We start from the raw sequence: 12,455 nt of genomic DNA, 5'->3' as shown, positions 1-12,455 counted from the left end.
GATGGAATACTCTCCACTTGCCTAGATGAGTGGTACAGTAACAACATTTACTCATCACTTTCCTTCTTCATCACACTCCCACAATGACATCTCTGTCCTCATCCTTCCAGACTGATCCAATAAAGGTCAACCTAAGCTCAAGAAACAACACCTCATCGTTTCATAGCCCAGACTCAAGCTTGAGTTCAACAATTTCAGAAATCAGTATCTGCATATTCGGTTTTTATTTCAGAATTCTGGTATCCATGGTATTTTCTTTTGTGATTTCAGATAATGTTTCTGTTTCTCCTACTTAGGTCTCCCCTAGGCTGATCTTTTGGCTTTTATGTGTCCAACTACCATCCTCTTTTTGCCTTGCACTTTTATACTTTTATCATTTAATCGCTCCTGCAATCTCTGCTATCACAGAGGCCCCTTTTGTTCTCATTTTCCCTTTATCATAGCCTCTTAAAACTTGTTTATTTCTAACTTTTCCCTGTTCTGGTGAAAGGTCAAATAGCTCCACATTTCTCTCTCTGCAGATCCTACTTCCTGAATTTTTAGTTTTTATTTTCGATTTCCAGCATACAGAGGTATTTTGGATTTACTGCTCTAAACATTACCATTGTGGCAGCTGACATGGTTTCCTGACGACCTCTCCAGTTCTGCCAACCTTTCCAGCTCTCCTGCTGTACTTTTGGAGAAATGGGCATTTGGGTCAGTGATATTATTCTTGTCTCTGTCAGATAATGCAGAGTTTGAAATTTGCTTCAGAGATAGTTTGCTAGGAGATAAAGGCTGTTAATCTAATTCCAAATTCAGGGTTGACATCCAGAATTATACTCACTTCTGGAAGTTGATTTCACCTCCCCCCCTCTCCCCCCTTCATCAGGTGGGTTATTGGAGACCCTAAAAACCCAAACACTACAGACAACTAAGCAGCACACCCCCCAATTTGATTTAAGAAATAAAATGTTTACACCCATTGCAGTCTGTCAGAATGTTACTCAGCCCCATAAATACTTCCACTATTTCATACCATTCTTTCTAAAGGAGGAAGAACATGAAGATATCAGAACAACAGCAATGCTATCTTGCCATACTAGCTATTAGGCTGAAAATACTTCTACTGCTTCACACTAATATTTTCCAAAGGAGTAGTGCAAAATAACAATAACGAGTATTAGCATTATGTCAATGCTTAAACATAGTGCAGTCCCTGAAACCTACTCATCGAGTCTGAGGTAGACTTGAGAGGAGAAGGTGGTTACTCACCATAATATGATCAGGAACAGCATATTTGGCTATCCTAGATGCCACGATTGATTTGAGATCTTTAATGATGGCTGATTCAGAAATGTTCTCAGAATCTTTCAAAACAATAAAGGCAAATGCAACTGAAACAAAGCACAAGAGAAACTAATTAGAAAAGGCCAGCATACATGAGTGTGCATTCTGACATAGAACTTGTGTTCAACCATAACAAACCAGAATCAACATCAACAACCCAGAACCCACTTTCATTCAATCATTGAAGAGATTATAAATATTTCCAATCACATTTTCTGAATAAGCATGTATAGTAGGACTTTTAATGGGGGTGGGGGGGGGAATGTTACTGTGCTTTAACATAGATTTTTTTTATTCTTTCTTGGGATGCTTGCGCCACTTTTAAGACTTGCATTTTTATTGTCTATCCCTGGTTGTCCTTCAAAATGTGGTGATGAGCCTTCTTCCTGAACTGCTCCAGCTATTGCACTTTGTCCTGGATATGACACAAATGTGTATCTTACTAGCGTACTTCAGAGGGCACTTAAGAGTGAACCAAAGTGGTATAGGACTAGTTACAAATAGACCAGATCAAGTAGGAGGACAAGTTTCCTTCTCTCATAAATGAACCAAGAATAGGGATACTTAGGGGGACGAGTGGGAGGCAGGGATCGGGGAGCTTGGGTACACTGATTAACTAATAACAAACAATACCTACTTAAGCCAGGCTTCTAGTTTTCAAGATCGCACCCAAGAAAATTACATTTATATGAACACCAATTTAATTCATAAAAAATCATCAATCCAAAAGTTATTTGATCAAGTAAGCATAATAATCAAAAGTGACAAAGGCAGCACAAATAGAAAATTAACTAATTGATAGGAAATAGGCAGTAGTAGAGAATGGTTGTTTATTGAACTGGAAAGAAGTGTACAGTGGTGTTCTTCAGAGGTCAGACCTCTGCTTTTTTCAATATGTATTAACAATTTGGACTTGGGTGGACAGATTTCCAAATTTACAGATAACACAAAGCTTGGACACATGAGGTACTAATGGACCAAGAGGAAGTAAGCAAACTAGTGAAATAGGCACATGTGTAGCAGGTGAATTTAATGCATAAAAATACTAAGTGTTACATTTTGTTAGGAGGAACGAGTAGAGGCAATATATGGGTCACAATCCTAAAAGAGGTACAAAAATAGAGGAGTATCTGCTCAAAATTTTCTAAGTATCAAAGCAATTAAAAAAGCATAATAGATCCTGGATTTTATTAAGAACCCTGGGCTTTCCTGGGATGAGAGCAAAGAAGTAATCATGAATCTTGATAAGACACTCATATGGTCACAAATGGAGGCACCACTCTTCAAGATAGTTGAGAGGGTTCAGGAGACATTTACTATAATGATTCTGGGAGTCAGAGACTTTAGTTATTTGAATAGACTGGAGAAGCTGGGGTTGTTCATCTTGCTGAGAAGGGATCTAATAAGCATTTCAAATCAAGAAGAGTCCTGATAGAGAAGAAATTGTTCCCATTGGAAGAAAGGTCAACTACCAGGAGACACAAGCTAAAGGTGACTGGAAAAAGCACCACTAGTAAAATGAGAATAAGTATTTTATGCTGCAAGCAGTTAGAGTTTGGAATATAATGCCAGAGGACATAGTGGGCATAGATTCAATCATACCATTTGAAAGGAAGCTGCAGAGGTACTTGAATGGAAGAAATTTTCAGGGCTACAGGAAGAGGGTGGGTGAGTCGGGCTAGCTGGATTGCTCTTGCATAGAACTGGCCTAGACTTGATGACTCTAATGGCTTCCTTTAGTACTCTAACCTCTATGTAATTATCTGGTTAGGACAAATAAAGTTTCAACATGAGTAAAGCCCACAGAAGACAGCATCACCTGGTCTTCTCAGTACCATCGGGTGATACTTTAGAAATTATCAATATTGATTAGATACTGCTGCAGCTACAGAAAAGGGGAAGGGAGGCCAAATGTTGTGTTCCAAATCAAGAAAATGGCTTCAACACATGTGAAGTTACTTTTCCCAAAGTACCTGCAGTGACAATTGCAATGCAAGTTGTTTCTTAGTGTGCTGGAAACAGCTTGAGTCAGATTCACATGGCAGTGGGTCTCTATATTATTTAGGTTACAGAAAGGGGTGTCAATGTTGAAAATAAAATATTGCCTTTCTTTTTTTTTACAAGTGAAGCATCAGTCTGGTCAGATACCACAGGCCAGTTTGTGACAACATGTGCTGCTCCACAATTCACTGTGAATCTGCTGACCTCCTGACTAGGCTTCTGCTGATGATATGTAATGCTAGGTCATCCCAGAATGATTGACAGCAAAATCCATGGAGATGTTTCATGGCTGTATCTTTTTTGGCATAGAGTTGGGCTTCATAATCACCTTAATAAGGACACAGTGGAAAGACTTCAACAGGAGTCTCCACATCAGTCACATGAGAGGAAGGGTATATTTAAGAAATATTAAAACAAATAACCTTGCAGCCTTTTTTACACTCTTGCAAAATGAACACTGGTTACCTTACACTTGGAATATTGTGTGCTGATTTGGTCGCCACACTAGAGAAAGAATGTGATTGTGCTGGAGAGGGTGCCGAGGAGATTCACTAGGATGTTGCCTGGATTGGAGGACTTTGGTTCTGGGAAGAGATTGGATAGGCCGTGCTTGTTTTCTCTGGAGCGAAGGAGGCTGACGGGTGATCTGACAGAGATATATAAAATTATGAGAGGCGTAGATAGGGTAGTCAGAATCTTTTTCACATAGTATGGATATCAAAAACAAGAGGGTTTAAGGAGACTGGATGGAGTTTTAAAAGGGATCTAAGGGGAAAGTTTCTTTACACAGAGAGTGTATGAAATTTGAAACATGCTGCCAGAGGAGGTGTGGAATCAGATACAATCACTATGTTTAAGAAACATTTAGACAGGCACTTGAATAGGCAAGGCATGGAAGGATATTGGCCTAATGTGAGCAAATGGGATTAGTGCAGATGGACAAAAAGGTCAGCATAGTCCTAACAATTTCATATCACAGTGAACAAAATTAAAATCTTTACAAATGAGATTTCTTTTAATTACAAAAAGCCACCAACACTTGAATTTATCCATATTTGTTGGTTTAGAAACACAAATGTGATTACCATTTCTCTCACTTACCTTCTCCTTTCAATTCATGAGGAAAGCCAATCACTGCAGTCTCTGGCACTTGAGGGTGTTCATCCTAAAGGCCATTTAAATAGAGAAGTATCATTTCAATTAAAGAGTATCATCCTACCATTCACTTTTAACATTCATTCCATAGGAAGGTGACGGTACCAGCTTCTGGTGAATCTTTCTCGGTGTTCCGTGCTCAAAACAAGATTTTACAACTCTTTTCCTCTCTGTCACTGATATGCATAAAAAAATGATATGAAAAGTTAAGGCTTCAGTTCAAATCAGTGGGGACCATTACTTGTCATATATATCCAAGCAGAGAACATATCCTAGCCTAGCAATTGATTCCATTTGCATCTGTATTTTTGTGTAAGTCACACGTAAATCATTTTGCAAACATTTTGAAGTGTTTGCATCCGTTTCCTGTTGAAGTCTTGCCCATTGGGAAATTGGACAGAGCAGTAACAGGCATGATTCACCCTAATGCAGGTGTCATTTCCCCATTGTCATTCATGCATGTGCATTCGTTACTCCTTTTCTGACAGAATTTGGATCAAAGGATAATGACACATGACCTTAATCACATAAAATAAGGAGCAAGCCATGTAGTAAGTCAAGAGCCACAAGTGAATTAAAGGGTACCAGATAGGGCATTGTTTTTATAAGCATTAATTCTCCCACATTCATTTTTATTTACTGACCTTCCTGCTCAGGCATCACTGACTCAGAACGCAGCGTCTCAGCATCGTGCACTTCAGTGTAGGGTGCTGCAATCTGTTGCCCATAGTCTGGGCAGTCTCCTTGAGGAAACCCAAGTGCCATTTTCGTCCCTTGCCCCCTACCTATTTCCCCCCTTCCCTTCTATTTTTCCTTCATTTCCAGTGTGATTGCCATGGAGTGTACACTTTACTGGATTGACCCTCTTCCCAGCAGTCGGTGTGTAAATGACAGCTACAGGATCAACAAGTAATGTATGTAAATGCAGAAATTATGTTCTAAGGCGTCAGAGAACCATGATAGTGACTTCCTAAAGTGAAGATATCCCAGGTTGGTGATTTCTTTGTGTAATTCCTGATTTGGTATTAAGGCTAATTAACATATCAAGAATGGATAAGATCTAATTTCTAGACCTCTATGTCATGTTGTTAGGTTAGTTCTATGCACCCTTATTCATGCAGTGTCCTTACCAGAGCATTCTCTATTTCAGCTGTGCCCAGCCTATGTCCGCTGATGTTGATAACATCATCCATCCGGCCAGTGATTTGGTAATAGCCTTCCTCTGATCGGTATGCACCATCACCACTGAAGTAGTAGCCTGAAAAAGGATGGGCGAGGTAGGTATAACCAAGTTCCCCACATATGCTTGCACGTGCAGTATTAGCAGCAGAGCTGGGAGTATCTCAATGCTATTCGGCTCAAAACATAATGTCTTCCTGGAATTTGTGGAGTAGGAGGGATGGGGTAAAGGCATAAGACTCTGAAACAATATAGGAGCACTATGGATCGATGTATAATCTATCAGAGAGTAATAGCAATATCGGTGGTTAGGCAGCTGTAAGATTGCACAATGATGCTACAGATAGTGCTGATGATGCACAGTTCCAGAAACCAGGTTCAAGCCCGATTTCTAGAGCTATCTATGTGGAGTTCGCATGTTCTCCCTGTGACTGCATTGGTTTCCGGGTACTTTAGTTTCCTCGCACATCCCAAAGACATACTTGTAGATCGAAGGGATACTGAATATTCTCCCAGATTGTCCATATTTTTGTTTGATAATTCTCCTATTAAATGCTCATGGACGTTTCATTTATTATGGTGCAATATAAATGCAAATTGTTGTTGTACAAGGGAGTAAGATGATATGCAATTCTTTGCAAAGGTTATGGTATGACTCCAATAGCAGGATCATCTGATATTTAAAAGCAACGTAATTTTGTGCATATGGTTTATTACATCAGCAGATCTAGTGCAGTACTGCACAACTTTTTTCAGGGGAGAGTCAAAATGACAATTCAATTCAATTCACTTCTAAGATCCACTCAACTAAACACAAGTCCTAAAACATGCTGAGAAGTACTTGCCAGTAATTTGGACTGCATTCTGATGTTGGACTCCGCGGTTACGCAGGAAAATCTGAATACTGAATTTGTGCAATTTAGTGATTCCCTTCATTTTAATGGAGAGGAATGACTCAGAGGGAGATTGGTAAATTACAGACACTTTACATTTTTTAATTGACTTTAATTAATAACAAATGTATTTAATTGTTTCTTATGTATATGGAAGAGTTTTAAGTGTCTTATTCATTTTTAATTTCATATGCGTGCACCACAGAACTAGTGCTTTGCAACAACAGACAGACAAAACCATAAAGGCAGCTGCAGGTTCAGATTTTTATCAGTTCAAAGTTGTGTATAATAGGAAGGCACAGTAGTGTAGCAATTAGTGTAACGCTATTACAGCACCAGCAACCTGAGTTCAATTCCGCCACTGTCTGTAAGGAGTTTGTACGTTCTCCCCGTGTCTGCATGGGTTTCCTCCGGGTGCTCCGGTTTCCTCCCACATTCCAAAGACGTACGGGTTAGGTAGAAGTTGTGGGCATGGGTGGTGACACCTGCGGGCTGCCCCCAGCACATTCTACACAAAGATGCATTTCAGTGCATGTTTCGACGTAAATATGACTGATGAAGAAATCTTATCTTAAAACTGATGAGTTCCAGCTGACGTATCAGTTTTTCTTGTGTATCTTACATGGTTTGAAAACAAACTGCATTAATCATTTGACTTTGCGTTTATTTAAAATCCCTACCAAGTGAGATTTTGAATTCTTGCTGAAGCATGAATCCTTCAGATGATCATGATGAGAATGTACAGCTGATGACAAGGACAATCCTGGCACCATTATAAGGGGCCGTGGAATGTAGCTTTCATTATCCTCTCTCCTGATTTTTCAATCTCAGCTCCTGAAGTCAGTTTTAATTATATTATCTGCATAACCTCACTACGCAGTCTCTCTGTAACCTCCTCAAATCCCATAATATTCCAAGAACCCTGCATCCCTCCAAAACTCAAACAACCTGCACATTGTCAACATCATTCAGCCCTGTTTTGATGGCTACATTTCAACTTTCAAAGTTCTAATCTCTGGAATTCATTTTCTAAACCTCTCTATGTTTCTGCCTCTCCTCCTTCACATAATTCCTTACAGTATATTTTTTGACTAAGCCTTTGGTCATCTGCCCTTGGTCAATACCAATTTTTGACTGCATTTCCATAAAGCATGTTGGGACATTCGACCACGATGAAGGGTTTTGAGCCAAAACGTTGACTGTTTATTTCCCTCCATGGATGCTGCCTGACCTGCTGAGTTCCTCCAACATTTTGTGAGATTTGGTCACCTTCTATCTGACTCTTTTGCCAGCTACCTTAAATCTGTTTCCTCCGGTGGAAATAGTTTTTCTGTATTTACTTTATGAAAATCCACCCTTACCCTTACCCTTTTCTGCTCTAAAGAGACACATCAACATTTTTCTATTCACGCCATGTAATTGGTCTTTCAACCCGGTCACATTCTGGTAATCTCCGCATCCTCTCTGGTTCTCATCAGCTGCCTTAATGACTAACAGATAGGGAGATTGAGGGAACAATTCATCTTTGACTGCTGGCACAAAAGAATTGGTAGGGTATTTGTTCCTGATTTTACACTGATTTCATGAAATGGAAATGTGCAGTGGTAAGTACAGCCAGTACCATAGCACACATTTAGAGCAATTGATCAGAGATGAATTTCTTTATATGTCCTGTGTCTGTTGATGGAAAGGTGAAAGGATAATTTTCTCTGAAAATATTCATCTTACCTGGATATTTCTTGAAATATGCACTCAGGAATCTCTGATGATCCCCATAGATTGTTCTGGCAATGCCAGGCCAAGGTTTTGTGATACACAGAGCACCAGTAACATCATTGCCCTCCACACGATCACCCTGCATAAATGCATCAATGAACACCATTAATCAAGGAAGATAGGGCACAATTATCAGGAAAGACCACACAGATTGGAGCTCAGTTCTCTATAAAATAACATGTTGTGAGGTGACCTTATATAGGTTTTTAAAATTTTGGTGGGATTACATAAAATTACATGGTATGCAGCAGAGAAACAGGCCATGAGATTCATCTGTTCTGTGCAACTGATTATGCTTCACAAAAAACATCTTCATTGTAATTCTTCTCATAATACTCTGTATCCCTCTATTACTTTGTCTCATCTTAAAATATTAGCATATCATTCTATTGCTTTCTTCTCCATGTATTTATCCACCTTTATATCTCTGTTATTTGCCTCATCTGTTCCCTGCTTTAGTTAGCTTCACATTCTAAACATTCTCTATGTAAAAAAAAGTTTCTTATAAATTCTCTCTTGGATTTATTAATGATTTTCTGATATTTATAGTCCCTTGTTTTAGACCCTCCCATATTTGAAAACTCCTCTGTACCTTACAGAATCCTTTATAATTTCAAAATCATCAATTAAGTAATTCCCTCAGCCTTTTCTAGACAAAGGCGCACTAGCTTGTTCAGTTTTTAGAACCTCGTAAGCCCTTTTACTGCTTTCTCCAAGTTCGAACAAGTAAACTTAAAGAAGAACATTTCCACATGTGTGACATTTAAAAATGAAGGGCAATCAATATAAGATGATTATTACTTAATTCATTAAGGACTAAAAAGGAACCTACTTTGCTCAGAGAACGGTGAGAATGTGGAACACACTGCCATGTGGTGTGGTTGAAACAAACAACATAGATGTGTTTACAGGGAAGCTAGATAAACATTTGAGGGAAATATGTTGAAAGGGTGAGGTGAAGTAAGTTGGCAGAGGATATGTGTGGATCATATATATTAGCATAGACTACTAGGGCTGAAAGGCCAGCTTCTGTACTGTAAAAATTAATGTAATCCTATATAATGATACTTTCTATAAGGGGTGTGTATAATAATGTGGTTAAACAATGATTGTTTTTCTTGTATCTTTAAGTATTCATTTATGTAGCACCTTTCATAATTTAAATTTTTCACAAAATGCTTTACATCCAATGAACTTTAGACATTGTTGTAATGTGGGGTAGATGCCAAGAAATCTTGAACTCATAAGCTGCTGACTCAGAGGTGATAGTGCTACCAAATGAGTCATGGCTGACACTTGAGACTACTCAGAGTGAGTATAACAGATCTAAGAATGCCTGTGCTAAATTAGCTGATCTCAAGTGATGGTGCAACAGTCCTTCAGGGTCGGCCAGGGTTGTTACTTATGATGTCAGCCAATCACTTTAGCCAAAATTGCACATAACAGAAGATAACAAGAACTGGGTTTGACTACTCCTGCTGCTTACTGTCAATTTGCTGACCAAAAAATGTAAGGTTTTCTTGAGTTTGAGAACAAGTCTGGTATTTTTCCAATTATTCCATTCTAGCTGCCACCATTGATGCTGTTCTTGATTGACAGGAAATGGGCATATTTGTGTGACACCGGATAGATTTCAACATAATCAGCCTTCTCATTCTCTGATGATTCAGCCAAGATTCACAGACACTTATACAAGAGGAAGCTTGGAGACAAGCCTGTGCTTGAATTTCATTGTTACACTGGAATTATTAATGTTATTGGACATCTTACCTCTTCATTCATTAAGGCAAGTTCAATGCCAAAGAATGGTCTCATGGCCATTGTAGGCACAATCTTTGCTCCCTCCTCTGAAGGTCGTGGAGATATGCATATCCCACCAGTTTCTGTTTATAAATGGAAGCAAGTATGTTGAAATTCCTATTAATTCAGATCACAGAAGTACTACAGAAAGCGATGAGATTTTGAAATTACCTCCACATGCTGTCTTATTTTTGACCAGATTATTCTATGAAATCTAATTCACTGAGGATCATTTCAACCAGTTAACAAAGACATGGAATATTCCCTAACCTTCTCTGTACCAGTAAGAGTCCAAATACCTTAAGTCTCTCTTACCGACAGTAATTTCAAATCATGATTTGTATTAATTGCCTAATTACCTGGAAATAGTGGAATTGCTCCGTGTGCTCTTAACACCGTAGGTTAAGAAGGGGGAATCCTTCTCTGATTCTCTCTGCTTTTTAAGAATACTATATTATATTCTGCATTCTGTTTTGCCACAGTATATTGTGCATTCTGTTTTCTTTTTACAAGTTCAAAATACTTATTATGTATGGCATGATTTGCCTGGATGGCACACATACAAAGTTTTTCACTGTATCTCAGTACATGTGACAATAATAAACCAATAGCAACCCATATACCAATACCAAGAAGAAATTGAAAACTAAAGAGTCGTAGACTAGTAAACCATTTTTCAACTTTGTATGTAGTTTTCATATTTCAAAATTGTACCAACTTCTCCAAAATCCAAGATAAAATAAGATAAAAAATATGTCCTAGAGTCAAATAGCGGTTAGCGTAATGCTATTACAGCGCCAACGAACTGAGTTCAATTCCCGCTTCTGCCTGTAAGGAGTTTGTACGTTCTCCCCGTGACTGCGTGGGTTTCCTCCGGGTGCTCCGGTTTTCTCCCACATTCCAAAGACGTACGGGTTAGGAGTTGTGGGCATGCTCTGTTGGCGCCAGAAGAGTGGTGACACTTGCGGGCTGCCCCCATCACATTCTTAGTAAAGCAGAAAGACATATTTCACTGTGTGTTTCGATGTACATGTGACTAATAAATAAATATCTAAAATATCTAAATATGAAGGTTGTCACTTCTCTCCAATCCAAAGAACAATTATTCACCATAACTCTGTTTTCTATCAACTAATTTTGTGTCCTTGCTGCTATTACCCTGCTTATCCTATGAACTTAAATTTGGCTAACCACCCTGGTATGTGGCACTTATCAAGTGCTTTCTGCAAGTCTATAGCTACCATCACTGGGCAGCAGTGGTGCAATAGTTGGTGCTGCTGCCTCATAGCTTCAATGTCCTAGCTTTGACCCTGACCTCAAGTGCCTCCTGTATGGAGTTTTCGCGTTCTCTCCAAGATGCATTTTCTTTGGTTGCTCCAGATGTCTCCCATATCCCAAAGACATGCCAGTAGGTTAGCTGGTGTTTGTAAATTACCTTTCAATGTAGAGAAATATCAAAAGAGGAAATCAGTGGCCATGTGAAGTTGCAGGGCTACAAGGCAATAAGATGACGGGGAATGAGACTGATACTTTGCTGGAAGTTGGCTTTGACTCAAAGGGCTGAGTATTGTCTTTATACATCATGTTACTTCATCACTTGTTTTTAACAAATTCTCTCTGGCTCTCTTTTTATGCTCCATACTAGTCCAATTGGCTGTCAATATTCTCCTGAATTATTGTTTTTAAAAGCTTCCCCACTACCATCATGCTTTCTCTTTTGTTTTAATAAAAGTGAAATATTGCAGTGTTCCTTTCCTCTTGTATCACCCCTTTATCTTGCTGTTGTTGAAGGTTGCAGCCACTTCCTCTGCAACGTCTACCCTTAAATTGCCTCAGGAAGCTACAATGTATCTCAGTCGGACTGAGTGACATATCTACGTGCTGCCAAGCTTCCTACTAACTGTTTAAGGTACTACCCTTCCTTTCCCTTTCTGGATCTCTCCATCTCAGGGGACAGAACAGCCACAAACATCCACTACAAGCCCACAGACTCCTACAACTATCTTGACTATACTTTCTCCCACTTTGCCTCTTGTAAGAACTGTATTCCATTCTCCTAGTTCCTCCGTTCCTGTGGCATTTGCTCCAATGATGAAGACGTTGCCTCCGAAGTATCTTCCTTATTCCTAAACCATGGCTTCTACCATAGTGGACAGAGCCCTTGACCACATCTCATCTAGTTCCCACACCTCTGCTCTTGCTCCCTCTCTTCTTGGAAAGAGTAAGAACAGAGCTCCCCTGGTCCACATCTTGCACCCCAGTAGCATCCACATTCAACGGATCATCCTTCACAATTTCCACCAGCTCCAAGATGTACAGTAT

General features: G+C 39.2%; 1 protein-coding gene and 1 long non-coding RNA gene across 2 annotated transcripts in view; one reads left to right on the top strand and one right to left on the bottom strand.

Moving 5' to 3' along the window:
• Positions 1–10,071, top strand: part of LOC127567831 (uncharacterized) — a 31,340-nt gene extending 21,269 nt beyond the window's left edge. Inside the window, exons 2-3 of the long non-coding RNA XR_007955949.1 lie at positions 5,636–5,762; positions 9,933–10,071. This is a non-coding gene — a long non-coding RNA (uncharacterized LOC127567831). The remainder of the gene's footprint in view (positions 1–5,635; positions 5,763–9,932) is intronic.
• Positions 1–12,455, bottom strand: part of LOC127567824 (acetyl-coenzyme A synthetase 2-like, mitochondrial) — a 58,527-nt gene that overhangs the window by 5,737 nt on the left and 40,335 nt on the right. The window contains exons 9-13 of the mRNA XM_052010935.1: positions 10,104–10,216; positions 8,286–8,412; positions 5,616–5,743; positions 4,432–4,495; positions 1,255–1,376 (exon numbers count right to left, since the gene is read on the bottom strand). Coding sequence (XP_051866895.1) covers positions 1,255–1,376; positions 4,432–4,495; positions 5,616–5,743; positions 8,286–8,412; positions 10,104–10,216 — 554 coding nt within the window. The remainder of the gene's footprint in view (positions 1–1,254; positions 1,377–4,431; positions 4,496–5,615; positions 5,744–8,285; positions 8,413–10,103; positions 10,217–12,455) is intronic.

This window comes from Pristis pectinata, chromosome 3 (genome assembly GCF_009764475.1).
Source record: "Pristis pectinata isolate sPriPec2 chromosome 3, sPriPec2.1.pri, whole genome shotgun sequence".
Classification (NCBI taxonomy): Eukaryota; Metazoa; Chordata; class Chondrichthyes; order Rhinopristiformes; family Pristidae; genus Pristis; species Pristis pectinata.
Note: the sequence above shows the minus strand (reverse complement) of the source record. Positions and strands in the feature narration are given on the sequence as shown.